General features: G+C 48.3%; 1 protein-coding gene across 7 annotated transcripts in view; it reads left to right on the top strand.

Moving 5' to 3' along the window:
- Window positions 1-11,447, top strand: part of PTPRA (protein tyrosine phosphatase receptor type A) — a 159,295-nt gene extending 147,848 nt beyond the window's left edge. For all 7 annotated transcript variants that reach the window (XM_027621779.2, XM_027621783.2, XM_035728809.1 and 4 more), the window contains 4 exons: window positions 3,170-3,295; window positions 3,375-3,526; window positions 9,918-10,053; window positions 10,810-11,447. In XM_027621779.2, coding sequence (XP_027477580.1) covers window positions 3,170-3,295; window positions 3,375-3,526; window positions 9,918-10,053; window positions 10,810-10,884 — 489 coding nt within the window. In that variant the 3' untranslated portion in view covers window positions 10,885-11,447. The remainder of the gene's footprint in view (window positions 1-3,169; window positions 3,296-3,374; window positions 3,527-9,917; window positions 10,054-10,809) is intronic.
- The last annotated feature ends 5,218 nt before the right edge of the window (window positions 11,448-16,665 follow it).

Below are 16,665 nucleotides of genomic sequence, written 5' to 3'. Positions count from 1 at the left end.
GCTCTGGATTCCTCAGGCCCACGTTCTGCTTCTTAAGGAAGGGGGTTCTTCTCCTTTTGCCCAGAAGAAGGTCACCCCAATAGGTCTCTAAACTGAAGCAGCTCTTGTTGGGTATTCCAAAACCTCGCTCAAAACCTTCCTTTCCAGCAGCTTAACTCAGCCTCCTGAACTAGTGTTGTTGCCTTTGGCCCCACTCCTGCCATCAGCCTCCCCACAGCCATGAGAGGCACCTCTGGACTGCCATTTCCCTCAGTTGTTGCCTTTTTCTCTTAAATAGCTGGCTTTGTTTTTAAGTCCAGCCTGCTTCCTCTGTGTTGTGCCCACTCGGAGAGCCAAATTAAACCCTGTCATCTTCACCTGGCTGAGTGTAATGAGTTGCTGCCATTGGTCCAACATCTGTAATTGTCTTGTGTGGCTTCTCTGTACATCATCCCTTAAACCCTAACCCTGGGGCGCCTGGGTGCTCGGTTAAGTGTCTGCCTTCGGCTCAGGTCATGAGTTCAGAGTCCTGAGATCGAACCCAACGTCAGGCTCCCTGCTCAGCAGAGAGCCTGCTTCTCCCTCTCCCTCTGCCTCCTCCCTCCTGCTCGTGTGCTTGCTAGCTCTCTGTCTCTCTCTCTCTCCCTTAAATAAATAACCTTAAAAAAAGTTTTTTAATAAGTTTATAAAGTAACTTTATAAACTTTATAAAGCCATAAGTTTACCAGGCTTGTCTCCTTACCTGTTCACCTACAAAACTGTGCCACCTTGAAACTCACTCTACGGCATTGATCTGACCTTTTGGTTGGTCGGTCCCAACCACATGTAATCACCTTGGGGAGTTGTCCCCATTAGAGTAACCACAGCAGGCTCCCCATTTGCTTTTACTGTTGACTGACTCTCTGTCCACAGTTTTAAGAGAGGACTCTCTTAATAGTTCCCTAACTCTGTCCCTGATGGCCTTCTTCCATTTGGCCCCTTTTCTTTGTTGTGCCTCACCTCCACAACTAGGGTCTCAGATATCTGAAAGCCATCAAGTGGGGGACTATACTATTTCTTTTTCTAGTCATAATGTGATTCTAGCTCATGCACTCCATTTCTCTCAAGCCCATTTGAATCTCAGCACTTGTACAATGGTTTTAAAGTCCCATCTTCAGTCCTGGCTGGTAAACTGTGTGAGGGCAGTGTTGGGAGGGAACTGTGGTAGCAAAACTCAATCCACCCACCAGTGCCGTAAAAGCCAACATAATCTCTGTTTAAGAGCCTTAATTAGAATTTTTTTAAAACTGTTCTAGTTAAGGAGAGGGCCCAGAGCCCCAACCCTCACAGCATCCCCAGAACTCCCAAGTGGGTATACGTAGAAAAGACTGGTCTGTGACAGTTCCCTGATCCACCACTTTGATAAGTCTGTGTTTTAAAATGAGCTCAGTGTCATTTATAAAGGGGGTAATGAATGATCACACATATGAAAAGCAAGAAGAGTCACTAAAATGGACCTTTAATGATTTTATTTGGACTAAGAGACTATCAGTGATTCTTATTTTTCCTTTTCATAGTTTTCCCAATGACTGTGAAGTACATTTATGGTTCAGGATTTTAAAATTACCAGTAGTGAAATATTTAAGATCTTCCCCAAAATGCTCCGAAGAAAAGGACAGTGTAACTGTATTGTTTTATTTATGTATGTATAGCCTGACTTGTTCTGCAAACATGGAACAAATTCATTGAGCAGCTACTGAGAGCCTAGCACATGCAGGCAGCGTGCAAGGCGTGGGGAGACAAAGGTGAACAGAGGCAGCCCCCGCCCACAAATAGCTGTGGAGGAAATAGAGCCAGATGCCAGCAAAGACAGGCCATAACCCATCCCCCACTCACTCGCAAGGACAGAAATTGGGGTGCCATTGCATATTCAGAAGACCAAGAGGAAAGGGTTGGAAGGATGCAGTGGCCTGAGCTCTAGTGAAGCACCACGGCCGGCTGGCATGTCAGTGGGGTTCAGTTTTTCTGGATTAGCAGTCTGACATATGTAAGCATCTCTGCAAGGTAGAAACACCCCAAGGGGGCAGAGAAGGGGAGAAAAGGAATTGGAGCAAAGACGTTCCTCTCCTTCCACCGTGCCATTAAGTGTTGGACATAGCTGAGGTGATGGTCAGAGCTCTTCAGAGATCCTATCATGTGTGGCAACTTAGTAACACGAAAAGGTTAAGTGATTATGTCAGTATGGGAGTTAAGTTTTTAAATATACAGTTGACTCTTGAGCAACACGGGGGCTAGGGGCACTGACCGCCAGCCCCCTCCTTCTATCTTGTACAGTCAAAAATCTGCATATATCACAGGGATGAAAGCTGCAGCGTAGGGAATATAGTCAGTGGTATGGTAATAGTGTTCTCTGGTGACATATGATGGTAGCTACGCTGGTGGTGAGCATAGTGAAATGTATAGACTTGCGGAGTTACTGTATTGTACACCTGAAACATATGTAACATTGTGTGTCAACTATACTTCAGTTAAAAAAAAAAAAAAAATCCGTGTAGGGGCGCCTGGGTGGCTCAGTCGGTTAAGCGACTGCCTTCGACTTCGGGTCATGATCCCAGGGTCCTGGGATTGAGTCCCGCATCAGGCTTGTTCCCAGTGGGGAGTCTGCTTCTCCCTCTCCCACGCCCTCTGCTTGTGTTCTCCCTCTCTCTCTCAAATAAGTAAAATCTTTAAAGAAAATTTGTGTATAACTTTTACTTATCAAAAATGTAATTAATTGTCTACTGCTGACCTGAAGATTGATCAATGACACTAACAGCACATATTTTGCATGTTTTATGTATGATATACTGTGTTCTTACAATAAAGTAAACTAGAGAAAAGAAAATGTCATTAAGAAAATCGTAAGGAAGAGAAAATACATTTATACTACTGTACTGTATTTATCCAGAAGAGTCTGTGTATAAGTGGGCCCATGCAGTTCAAACCCATGTTACTCAAGGGTCAGCTGTAGACGTCCTAGTGAGGATCCTAGTGAAGTGAATTGGAGTGACATTAAGTAATGTAATGACTCTGGGTTTTTGATAACCTTGGAGATGAATGTGTCCTGTAAGAGGTGGCTACCGTCAGAGGGGAGCAGGCCACTCAAAGGACAGCCCCACCTCTACCATACATGGTATTCCAAGCCCCTCCCCTCTCCCATCTGTCCCTCCAGGAGAAATGTGCCCAGTACTGGCCCTCTGATGGAGTGGTGTCCTACGGAGACATCACAGTGGAGCTGAAGAAAGAGGAGGAATGTGAGAGCTACACTGTCAGAGACCTCCTGGTCACCAACACCAGGGTAAGGTGGCTGGGGGTGCGGCTCCTCCCACAGGGAAAAGCCAGGCCACCCCGCATCTCTGATCGCCCTTCTTCCAAAGGAGAACAAGGGCCGGCAGATCCGGCAGTTCCACTTCCATGGCTGGCCTGAAGTGGGCATCCCCAGCGACGGGAAGGGCATGATCAGCATCATCGCGGCTGTGCAGAAGCAACAACAGCAGTCGGGGAACCACCCTATCACCGTGCACTGCAGGTACCACTCGCCCCAGCCCTCGGCGGGGAGGGAAGGCCATAAGAGGCAGGCAGGGGGAGCGACAGTGGGGAAAGCTAGACACAAGCAGGCTACTGGGGAGCAGCACCTGGCAGTCAAGTTTAGTGGCCAGCATAGGGCCAGATAATGGGAGAGGGTTGTGGTCGAACTTCACATTAAGTGCTAGGGAACCAGTGACATGAGAATATCGGGCTGGGGAGCATTTGGGATAGTGATGGGGTAGAGGCGAGCAGCGGGGGAGACTGACAGTGGAGAGACCGGTTGGGCACTGTGGGGGTGAGGGTCTGGCCTCCTTAAGAAACACAGGAAAAGAGAAAAGGACAACTATTCTGAGAAGAGTTTGAAGAAAAATGAGCAAGACTGAAAACATAGATGTGAAAGAGAAGAGGAATCAAGGCTGTAGGGTGTATCCCGAGTTTAAATCAGGGTTACTGGTAATGGTTGCTGTCACTAACAGAAGAAAGATGATAAGGGGACTCGTTTTGGGGGGCAAAGGTGAAACAGAAGAGTGAGCAAAGGAAGTTCTAGGAATGTATCCAGTAAATGTGCTTCAACTGGCCAAAAGGAAATAGTCACCACAATTGAAGTACTGCTTATAATAGTGAAAGATTATAAATTATCTAAACATATTAATAGAGGGCTGACTCAGTAAGCTATGTTTATGAATTTCATGCTCCGGAGCTCCAAAAATTAATGAGTCTGCTTATATACTGGGTGTGGTTAATCCTCTAGATGTATTGCTTTGTAAACAGAAGCAAATGGGAGATAGGGAAAGAACATGTGTTGGCAGGCACCTGGCTGGCTCAGTGGATGAAATGTGCGACTCTTGATCTTGGGGTTGTGAGTTCAAGCTCTACGTAGGGTGTAGAGATCATTTAATTAAATAAAAGACTTAAAAAACGTAACATAATATTTCTGTTGGTATGTGCATAAAAATACCTCTGGAAGGACAGGCGAGGACCCGAGGACGTTGGTGCTTTCCCAGGAGTGCATCTGAAGGCGAAGAAATGGAGTAGGAAGGAAACCTTTTCTTGTTTGGGATTGTTTTGAAATTTGAACTATGATAATTTATTACCTATACAAAAATAAAGCATTTAAAAAATATCTTGAAGAAAAAAGTGGCAAAGTGCACCAACTAATACAAATGGACAGTGGACACAGAAAGATGCTACACTTTACTAGTAATATTCTGAGAAATGAGAATGAAAACAATGCAGTGTGCTTTGTGCCCATTGGATTGGCAAAATTAAAAGAATTCCTTGGTGGTGTGCCTGTCTGGCTCAGTCAGTAGAACATGCAACTCTTGAACTCGGGGTTGTCAGTTTGAGACCCACATTGGGGGTAGAGATTACTTTTAAAAAAATTAAACTAAAAATTTAAGAAAAAAGGATTCCTTGGACTGCCCAGATAAATATTTCCTTCCCTACACTTTTTCTTTTCCCTTGGTCACCCTTTCTTGGCAAATCCCAGATTCTCTAGCTAGCCTGCATCTGCACTGTGCTGCTGAGTGTGGCTGAAGAGAAGCATCGGGTTACAGGCCTCAGTTTACATTCCTGACCACTGACCTCATGGTTGGCCCTTACTGCTGCCTTCCTATCCTTCTGTACCTTCCATTCTTCCAGACCACGGCTGGACATACTAGGGTGCAGTGCCAAATCTGGCCTACCACCTGGTTTTGTGTGGGTCTGCAAGCCAAGAACTATTTTTACATTTTTAAGATTTTATTTATTTATTTATTTGTCGGAGAGAGAACGGCAGGGGGAACGGCAGGTAGAGAAGCAGGCTCCCTGCTGAGCAAGGAGCCCAGTGCAGGACTGGATCCCAGGACCCCGGGATCATGACCTGAGCCTAAGGCAGCCACTTAAGCGACTCTGCCACCCAGGTGTCCCCTGTTTTTACATTTTTAAATGTTTTTTTAAAAATCAAGACTATTTCATGACATGAAGATTGTGTGAAATTCAAATTTCGGGTGTCTGTATGTAAGGTTTTATTGGAACACAACTATGCCCATTTGTGTGTGTATTGGCTGCTCTCATGCTCCAGCAACAGAATTGAGACCAGACATGGAGCGCTCCGTGCCTCACACTGCTGCTCAGCACATAGGAAGTCAGAGTTGTACGGTTAGAACTGATTTTGTCTCTTCTCAGCAACACCCAGGATATTTCTTTTCTTTTTTTTTTTTTTTTTAAACACTTGTGACATTAAGAATTTATTTAGGTCATAATATTTTCACATTGTTTTTAATCATTTGCAATGTTCTGAGTAACACATTTAAACATTTTTTTAAGACATGAGACAATGGTGTGTTTTTTTGTTTTTTGTTTTTTAAGTACAACCACAACTATAAAGTAGAGGAACTTAAGAAGACAAAGACCAAATCTGCTCATACACAAGAGGGGGCAATCTAATACACAACACAACATGAATCTTTCCAAACAAGTTTGCTAAGAAACAGCTCCCATGTTTAGTGTTAAAAATAAAGCAATCTTCTCATTTAGAAAAATCAAGACATCATTTGACTAATAAAGCCTATTCTTCCCCATGTTTTACACTTGCTTGTCTTCATTTAGAAACTGTAAATTCAGGAGAAAAGAACAGTTTTGTTATGGTATAAAAATCTTAGGAGCAACAAATTACAAATATTCAATTTTTTAACAAACAAAAATGTTTGCCTTCCCAAAATGTAAACATCCAATAAATACAACAAACATAATATTCTGGCTATAGAAACACCAGTAATTCACTTATGAAAGAGGTGTACTTGGTGGTAACATTTTTGTTTAATACAAAAGCACTTTACCAAAAGAGTCTGACCATTATTATCTAAAGTCTTCGCCCTCACCCAGTTTCCTTATCTGAGTAGAAACTCATCAATTTCTATAGAATTTTGGCTATAGGACCAGGCCAAGGAAAGGTCTGAAGTATCTAAGAGTCATTTGTCTGGAGAAAAGTGTTTTCTTGAGACTTGGAGGCAGTTAGTTATTCATCACTTTGTGCTTAAAAGCATTCCTCAGTGAACTTCTTCCTTACAGCCTTTAGAATAAAGCACAGGATCTGGGCTCCCGGAAGGGGTTGCTTCCAGCTGGAACACCTACCAGCAAGGCATCCTTGCAGGCATTCTGCATGCAGTACTGTTGAAGCTCTGCAGCTGCCTGCGAGACCTTGATCCTGTCCATGCCAGCCTCCAGCTTGAGCTGCTCCACCAGGTGCTGCAGGGCGTTCACGCTGGGCCCCGGAAGACATGGTGGTGGCGCTGGGCTCTGAAGGCCACCCAGGATATTGCTTGTCTGGCCCTTTACAGAACAGCTTGCCAGCCTTTGTCCTAGATGATTATTTCACACCTCCTCTCAAACCTAGATACCATCAGCACCTCTTCTGTCCTCATATTTGAGAGAGGACGGTGTTTTCTGTTTGACTAAGAAAGGAGAAGCAATCAGAACTTCTATGTGCTCCTAGCACATAGCTGCCTATCTCTCTGCATTGGTGCTGTGGACCCTGCATCCCTCCTGTTCAGTGGATGAGTTGTCTGACCTCTCTCTGAAGCCAGTTGCATTAATCATCTGTTGTGTAATAATATTACACAAACTTAGCATCTTAAAACAACACATTTATCTCACAGTCTCTGTGATCAGGAATCTGAGCACATCTTAGGTGAGTCCTGTGCTTCAGGGTCTCACAAGACTGCAGTCAAGGTGTTAGCCAGCCAGGGCTATGGTCCCATCAGGCTCAAATGGGAAGGATCCATTTCTTTCTTTCTTTTTTTTTAATATTTTATTTATTTGAGAAAGCGAGAGAGAGAGCACAAGCAGAGGGAGCGGGAGAGGGAGCAGCATACTCCCCACTGAGCAGGGAGCCCGATGCGGGGCTCCATCCCAGGACCCTGGGATCACGACCTGAGCTGAAGATAGACGCTTAACAATCTGGGCCACCCAGGTGCCCCAGGAAGGATCCATTTCTAAGCTCACTTGGTTTTTGGTAGCATTCAGTCCCCTGCGGGCTGCTGGGCTGAAGTTCCTTGCCACTTGGACCTTCCCAGTGTGGCTGCCTGCCTCTTCTAAGCCAGCAAGAGAGTGTCTCCTTTCAAGACAGGCATTATGATCCCATGTAGCATAATCACATACATGTAGTTACATACATCTCATCCCCCTTGCTACTGTCTGTTGGTTCGAAGCGCACACATATCCCGCGCACACTCGTGAATAAGGGCATGAACACCAGGAGGCAGGGATCTGGGGGCCGTGGTAGGGCCTGTCTGCCACAGCCACCCTCCTCTTGGACATCAGTTCCATCCCCTTTTGTCTCCTTGGGGACCTGACTTCACTATCCTACATCATCAGATTTTCCTCTGGATAACTACCATCTTCGTGTAAATGGGCTATAATTTCTCCCATCTTAATATTTTAAAAACTCTTACCTCTCATTCCCCTCCAGGTACCCCTTTATTTCTCTGTTTTCCTTAATAGTAAAGTTTCTCAAGAAAGATTTGTCCAGACTAACTCCCCAGTTCCTCTCTTCCCACTCTCTCTTGAGCCCCATTCTGGTTAACCTCTCCCCTCCACACTCCATTGCAGCTGCCCCTGTGAGGCCTACCTGTGACCTCCACATTGCTGCGTCCAGAGATCCTTCTGTCTTCTTACCCTTGACCTTCATCAGTATTCAGCACAGTTAACCAGTCACTTCTCTGTGGAATGCTTTCAACATAGCTTCTCTCCTGGTTTATGTCCTCATTGGCTGATTCCTCTCCATCTGAGGTCCAGGGCCCAGATGGACCTCATTGTTGACTAACAGCCACTCCCCTAGGCAGCCCATCTTGTCTCCTGGCTTTCGTAGCAACTCCTGTGGTCATTATCACCAGTTCACCCTCTCCCTAAACTCCAGATTTAATATGTCTACTTGCCTACTCAGCATTTCCACTTTGGCATCTTCAGTTTTGGCATCTTCAGGTTCAGATCAGAACTTCTCGTTTTTCTTCCTAAGTCTACTATTTGCCCAGCCTTACCCCAGTCAGTGAGTGGCATTTCAGGCCCCCAGCTAACTCAGATGAGAAGCCTCGGAGCCATACTGTTCTCCTCATTTCCTCACATACGCACATCTAATGTTCGACCTTGCTCTACATGGAAAGTAGTTTCAGAATCAGGTATTTCTCACTCCCTCCACCAGCACCCCTCTGTCTGAGCCACCACCTCCTCTTCCCAGGAGTTATACTGGCCTCACGTGTTTCCCTGTCGCAACACAGCAGCCTGAGAGATTCTTCTAAAAACTTCAGTCAGGCCACGTCACTTAGCATCCTAACAACAGGGACGCCTGGGTGGCTCAAGCATTTAAGCGTCTGCCTTCGGTTCAGGTCGTGATCCCAGGGTCCTGGGACAGAGTCCCACATGGGGCTCCCTGCTCAGCGGGGAGGCTGCTTCTTGCTCTGCCTGCCCTCTCTGACAAATAAGTAAATAAAATCTTAAAAAAAAAAAAGAATCCTAACAGCTCATAAGGCCCAACTTGATCTGAGGGCTCTTACCCAGGCCAGGCAGGAAGTATACCAGGGGATTGGCATTCTCCCAGAGGGCTCTGACCTCACCCACCACTCTCCTTCTATCGTGTCCTTCCATCCATCAGATTCAGCTACAGAGCTTCCGCACCTAGACATCCTGCCTTGTGCCTGAGATACTCCTCTCCAGACAGCTGTTGGGCCTTGCCCTCACCTTCAGGTCTCTGCTCATGTGACACCCTATTAGAGAACCTTCCCTGACCACCCTGCCTAGAACCCCTGTTCCTCTTTTTCCTTCCCACACTACATATCTTATTGTCTGGAGGTGTTGTTCCCCACCACAGCCCCTGCCACACAGCAGGCACTCAGTAAGGGTCTGGTGAATCAACTGATGACATTGAACAGGGTAGATAGTGTCAGTGTCAGAGTCAGAGTCTGGATTCCTGGGACTTAGGAAGCAAATGAGAGGCATGGAAAAGAATCAGTGCACACACACAGCACAGAAGAGCAGGGATTATCAGGAAAGGAAAGAGACTAGAATCCCAACATGAGTGAGCAGCAGATGAGGGCAATTCAGGCATATTTGTAGGTAGACTGTGAAGGCTCAGTAAGGTTCTTCATCACTGTCCTGTGGGCGAGCCCCTTGGCAGCCAAAGTGGAACGTACAGGAAGGGCAGCGGGGGTACCCCTTCCTCCCCAGAGCAGTGTGAGCATGGGGCTTATGGAGAGAGGAGCAAATGGGCCCCTGCCCTCACCTCACCCCAGCATCTCCATTAGATGATAGCCCTTCCCTTGAGCCCCAACCTCCACCTCGGCCTTTATGTGCTCATTGACACTGTCTTCACCTTACCAGCCCAGTGGGCTGTAACAGATGTGTCTGCTCTATTACAGCGCGGGGGCAGGACGGACGGGGACCTTCTGTGCCCTAAGCACAGTCCTGGAACGGGTGAAAGCGGAGGGGATTTTGGATGTCTTCCAGACCGTCAAGAGCCTGCGGCTACAGAGGCCACACATGGTCCAGACACTGGTATGCTGCCCACACCACCACCACCCATCCACAGCCCTTCTCTTTCAGGGCCATCTCAAGGGGGAGGCTCTTCCAGGGGGCCCATCATTCCCCAAGGTACCCCAGATAGAATGAGCCTTGGTGACAGAGCAGAGGGGCACAGCCCTGTCACCAGTAAGAGTGGCCTCTCTGAAGGCTAGAAGGGGGTGCTCGGGTGCCCCCACGGGGCCTTGCACTTCTCCGTGGGTCCTGGGGTAGGAAGACTCAGGAGTGCATCCTCTTCTCAGGCTCCCGACTGTCTCAGTGACCAGTAACCACTGGGTATGGGGACAAGCATCCAGAAGGGCACCAGAACCTTGGAGAGCTAGACATGCCTGAGGGGAAAGAAAAATACATTTTAAGAGGTTTGGGAGTTGGTGAGGCTTTGAGAGCCAGGGCACCTGCAGCCTGGCAAGCATGGTGAGATGCGGGCCACACAGAGTCATCTCCCCGCCTGCTTGGTCCACCAGCCCAGTGCACTCACATCTGACTGCTGCAGGCCTAGGGCCACATCTTCCTCTCAGGTCACCTCCATCTGGACAAAATTAGCTGTACTCAGCCCAGAAGGGGAATGCTGTCAGAACTCGGGCAGGCAGGGCAGGACTCAGGTACAAGCCCAGAAACATCCACTTCCCCTCAGGTTTCCATTTTTTTTTTAAAAAATAGGCCTGTCAGGAACTGCAGGTACCTTGTTGTCTTCAGTAACGTTGGTTTTTTTCCCCTCCCTTTGTTCTGCAGGAACAGTATGAGTTCTGCTACAAGGTGGTGCAGGAATATATTGACGCATTCTCAGATTATGCCAACTTCAAGTAAGAGGTGATGAGATCGGTGGACAGGAAAATTGCCTTTAATATTTTGTAATATTCTGTTTTGTTAATATACCCAAAATTGTGTATATATCTTATAACTGTTTTAGAAATTGGTACATAGGCTTCTATTACCTATTAGGTGGAGATTTTATATGTAAATGTGTTAGCACTGATAGTCCTTTTTCCAATGTTTTATTGGGGAATTAAATAGTGTGATGTTTGGATTGATATCGTGAAATCCTCTGCCTGGAAATTGGGCTGTATTATTCTTTGGTTTAGACATCTTTTCCTAAAGAAGGAACACAAAATTAATTCCAGGTAGCTCAGCATCAACTAAGAAAAAAAAGCACAAAGTTCTCAGAGCTCTTGAGGAAGTTGGTTGTCCTGGTGCCCCCTTTCCCCCACCCCTTTCAGGCTGTTGTTCCCTCCCTGCTCTGTAAATAATCCCTCCCCTCCCCAGCCTCTCCCCATCACCACCACAACCCACTGTGGGGAGTAAAGGGACCAGAGCGGTATCTCTGGCACCACACTAGGGATTATCAGGTAATAAAAGCTTTGACTCCCTGAGGACGCGTCTCCCTTTGTCTGGGGTGGGGCAGCCGGACCAAGGCTGAGGCTCTCCTAGGCCACGCCTGGCCCTGCTGTTAGTGTTCTGTCTCAACTGGTCTCAGGAGCCACTGTCCTCTCAACTCCTTTCCAGCTGGCACAGCCTCTCCAGCTCTCAGCTAGTTGGCAGGACCCACCCTCCATTCCCAGCACATCTTTGGTGCATTGATCCCAGCCAGCCTTGCTCCCTGGAACATGGTCAGCGTCCTCACTGCCCCCCTAGCGCAGGGGCATGGAAGAGAGAGGAGGTAGCTGGCTAAGGCCAGTCCGACTTCCCTGGTGCTTTGCTATAAAACTGTCTGGACTGTGTCCTCTGTCCAGGATAAGTCTTTATATCCACACTTACTAGATTAAATAGCTTTTGTTTCCTTTTATATCTGTCTGCGTTTCCAGGACTTTTATGTGGAAGTGCCTCAGATCCAGAGGCCAGGATGGTAGGCGTCTTCAATCCCAACTTGATATCAAGCCTAACATTATACAAAAGTGTCTAGCGTTTGTGTCTTAAATAACATGGATGTTCATTTATTTCTCATGTAATGGGGTGCCCAGTCCAGAGACCCAGTGTTCTCCTGTCTTTTGGTCCCAGTGTCCCTTAGAATGTTATTCTTGTCCTCATGGCTGAAGCTGGATCACTGTCTTTTCCCATGGAGAAGCGAAAAGAAAATGGAGAGAAAGCAACTTCGTTTTTAAGGACATGAAGCAAAAGCTCTTCTTTACATTTTCCCCCCTGTTGGCTCAAACCTAGTCATAAGGCTACACTGTGTGACTACAGGAATGCTGGGAAATGTCATCTTTAGTTGGCACAGCCGCCAGTACGGGGTTGAGAGAGTCTTAAGGCCCATGGGGCCTTTCTCAAGGAGCAGGGGCAGGCCCTGGGCGACTTAGGCCGTCAGGAGTCGAGAAGTGGCACCCCAGCCTAGACCGTGGAGGCACACTCAGAGGTCACTGCTGCTCTGCTTGTTGGCGGAGTTGGGACTTGAACTGGACCCAAGGGATGCTGGAAATTTGGATGAGTGAAAGGAGGCAAGGTCACATGGAGCCACATTACAGAAGGCCTCGGAACCCTACAGAAGGTGAACAGATGCAGTGGCTCCAAGATGGGAGCCAAGTTCACCACCACATAGGATACCTACGGGAGGCAGGGCCACTGTGACAGACCACCTCTGCAAGTTTCTGAGAAGTGAGTGTGCATCAGAAGTACTTGGTCCTTCTGTAAGAACTAAAGAACTCCAAGCGGCGATAAACTCAAAACTCGGTGGTTTTCAAAGAAGCATGAGTAAATTAAGCGATCTGAGAAGGATTTCTGATGAGAGGTACCATGTTTGGGAAGGAGACCCTGGCTCTTTGCAAACTACCTTTTGGTGCCTCTATGACCAAGTCCTGACAGATGGAGGAGGGCAGGCCTTGGGTCAGCAAGCTACATGGCAGACTGATAGGAGAGCCCATCATGTGCCCTGCGCTGCCTCCCTACGTCCCAGCAGGCTGCCTACCTCCTGTTGCTAGGGCTGGTGTTGAGCAGCTTACACACCAGTGTGTACCAGGGTTCCTACAGAAGGCCTGAGTACCTCTACCTACCCACCAGCGTGGCCTGGCCACTTGCTGCTGAAGTCCATGCTGATTTGCTTGGTGGCTTGGCCATTTTTTTTTTTTTTTAAGATTTTATTTATTATTTGAGAGAGAGCATGAGCAGGGTAGAGCAGCAGAGGGAGAAGCAGACCCCCCGCTGAGCAGGGAGTCTGCCGTGGGGCTCGATCCCAGAACCCTGAGATCATGACCTGAGCTGAAGGCAGAAGCTTAACCAACCAAGCCACCAGGCGCCCCTTGGCCAATATATATATATATATATATATATATATATATATATATATATATATATAGTGTGTATATATATATATATTTTTTTAAGATTTTATTTATTTTTTTTTTGAGAGAGCGAAAGAGCACAAACAGGGTGAGCAACAGAGGGAGAATGGAGAAGCAGGCTGCCTGCCGAGCAGGGATCCCAATGCGGAACTCAATCCCAGGATGCTGGGATCATGACCTGAGCCGAAGACAGATGCTTAACTGACTGAGCCACCCAGGTGCCCCTGGGTCAATATTTTAAATATCATCTGGCTGCTGAACAGATGTCTTCAAGCAGGACTTGTATGGTTACAAGAGACATAAACCCAACAGGAACTAGTCAAGGCTAACGGGAAGTGGATCAGGGCTCACACTGAACAATCATGTGGGAACAGCTGGGGTGACTGCTTCATCCAGTGCCTGCCCCTCAGCTAGTTGGCTGTGCCCCACAGAGTTGGAGCTAGAGCCGGTGAGGATGTCTCAGAAGAGGGAGCGAGGCATCCAGTGCCCACTGTGCTCAGACCTCACTTAAGTCAGCGCACTCCTGGTTGTTCAGTTTCCTTCACACTCCACCACCATCACCACCAAATGCACAAGTCTTTGATTTTAATTTAAAAAAAAAAGGCACTTTGCCCCCAGGCTGATAGTCTCCTGACTCACTCTCCCCTCTTCCACCCTTCATCCCCACAGATTCCTTTCTTACCGCTCATCACAGACCCACTCTGTGTCCACTAGTCACTCCCTTTATCCTCACTCTGTAGCCTCTGCTGCTCCTCTTTCTCCTTCCCCAGAGACCGGGCATTCCTGGGGTCGGTATGTGGCGGACCCTCAGCCCTTCTCCAACCCTGAGCTCCCGTCCTGGGCTCTGGGGCGGCATATCCTGCTGCCAGCCAAGTGACTATATGGGGTGACCCACGCGCACCTGCCTCACACTCCCACCGCCTAGAGGTTCACCCAGTCTCTGCAGAGTCTCCCGTCCCTTCCTACGGTCTTCCAGCATTCTCTGCACCTCTCTCCACTGGCAGTTCCTGTGTTGACTCTTCTCCATTTTTGTTCCTTACGTGGGAGCACCAAGCCACCCTGTGTGCAGATTCTGGCTAACTCACTGTCATCCTTCACCCAGACCCTCTGATCCGGGGTTTGTGCCCCTCTGTGCTCCAGCAGCACCTGAGCACTCAGCTCTAAGCCTCTGCTTTCCCAGCTGACTACAAGCAGCTCCCAGACGAATAAAGTCCTATCCTCAGGGCCGACCATTAGTTGGAGCTCAGTGGTGAACAAATGGCTTTCTGTGCCCTGCTGAGAGGGATAGGAGGATGAATTTCTGAGTCTGTAATCTGGAAGGGGACAGCAAACGTTCTTGAAAAGCTACGGATGTTGCCAGAAAGGAACCAGAGCATCCCCTGGGAAGCTTAGTTCTGGTTTGGATTTTTTAAGGAAAACCACAAACAAATTACAGAAAAAATAAGGGCACCCCATTCCTCTTTTAAAATAAACACAGGGGACTTGAATAAAACATTCTGTAAACCCAAACCAGAACTAAGCTAGTTTATTGAACTCAGTCATTTTCACTAAACCACAAAACAAATGTTTCCCTAAAAATTACTTGGTTAACCAACACATACAAGAACAAAGTGTATTTCCCAAAACAATTTAACTGAATATACAGTCCACACATGGCTTTGGGTCCCTGCTAAAGATAAGTCATTTTGGAAGTTCATGTGTGCCTTCCTGGCTGGGCAGCTGAAGTCCAGGCGCCCTGTTGATGACTGCGGTGCCCGTTACGCCATCCCCTCCCCCATCTTTACCGCAGGATTTGACGCACCTGCTCTCCTAACGACTGGCCACCCCACGCCAAGCCTGACCCTGGCCCTTGCATTTGCTGTTCAGCCCAAATGTGGAGATTGGCTATTAACCCTGTAAACAGGCCTCTGCCCTCCCCCTGACCCCCAGGCTAATAGCTGGCGGGAAAAAGCTGAGCTGACACAGATTGAGAGGTGGGGGCACGTTTTGAGTGTCCTAGATTAGCTGTGCCCAACTCCATGAATAATCCTGGGTTGAGCACAGGGGAAGGCTTGGAACCTTGAGAGGCAAAACTATTCCTACACCCTGCTCTTTCATAGGCCCACAGATGCTGCACTGCCCCCTTAGCTGGGCCCCGGCTCATGGGCCTCCTGGGAGGAGAGAAAAACCACCTGGGGGTAGGTGTGCCCCACCCAAACCTGCCTCCGTCTGGAGTGACCCAGCCCTGGTGCCCAGGTGTGTGGATGAGGACCGCTCCATCAGCCCGGTTTACAGTGCGGCAAACAAGCCCTCAGGCCCTCATAGTTTCCCCCAGACCTCTTCACAGGTTGCTGGGCTCCCCACTCAGGCTGCCAACTGTGTGGGACTCAGGGTCCCCAGGCATTGCCACCTCCAGGCCACAGTTTACTTTTTGGGTCAGAGAAGACTGAGCGCTTTGTAGGCCAAAGGGCAGGAGCTTGAGGATGCCTCCTGGGAAGTGGGAAGATGATTCTTGAGGGCCTGGCCAGGCTGGAGCAGGAGTCTTACCACTTCAGATCCCTGGGAAGATGGAGAGGGAGCAATCTGTCTGGTGACCTAGGGCCACTGGCTAAAAATACACTAGGAACACACCCTGGTAAGGGAAGGGTGTTGGGTGGCAGGCTGCCCTCTTCCCTCTCTGAGACGTCACGGGAGTGCGTGGACCAGGAACGGGGTGGAGTCAGCTGATCAATAAATCCCAGAGCTGGCTGTCTGGGGGTCCTACTGTCGCCTGGAGGAGCCACCTCAAGGAGCCACCTCATCCACAGCTTTCCCTTGGTGAGTGAAAAGGCTGCTCTCCCCAAGGGCTGGGGCTTCTGGATGGAAGTCTGTCCTGGGTGTGTGGCACACTGTTCCTTTTCTCCCCCCCAAGTCCCTGTCCTTCTACCCATGAACCATGTCCCAGGGAAAAAAAAACCACCTTTCCCTTTCTCTCCCCAACGCTGTTCCTCTGCCTGCTACCTCTAGTGTAGGAGGGACAAGGGGTAGAAGCACTTGCCCCTGTCACCACCACACATCCATTCCATATCCCCACCTGCCATGGAAGAGATGGCAAACCACAGAGAACAGAGGCAGCGTGCCATGCACCAGGTGCCCCAAATGCCCTTACATTGCTGCTACTCTTGGAGAGCTCCCCTTACCCAAGTCTCTGTTCCTCTTCCCAACCTTCTCCCACTTCTGGAATCCCTGAAGGAAGGAGGGATAGGCCTGATGGACTGAGGACGGTCCTCAGCTGGCAAGGCTGGGATCCTCTGCACCCCAGGGGGCTCTGGGGAAGGCTAGCTGCCAGGAGCCTTTG

Source organism: Zalophus californianus, chromosome 8 (assembly GCF_009762305.2).
Source record: "Zalophus californianus isolate mZalCal1 chromosome 8, mZalCal1.pri.v2, whole genome shotgun sequence".
Classification (NCBI taxonomy): Eukaryota; Metazoa; Chordata; class Mammalia; order Carnivora; family Otariidae; genus Zalophus; species Zalophus californianus.
The sequence above is the reverse complement of the archived record's forward strand: the minus strand, read 5'-3'. Positions and strand labels throughout refer to the sequence as shown.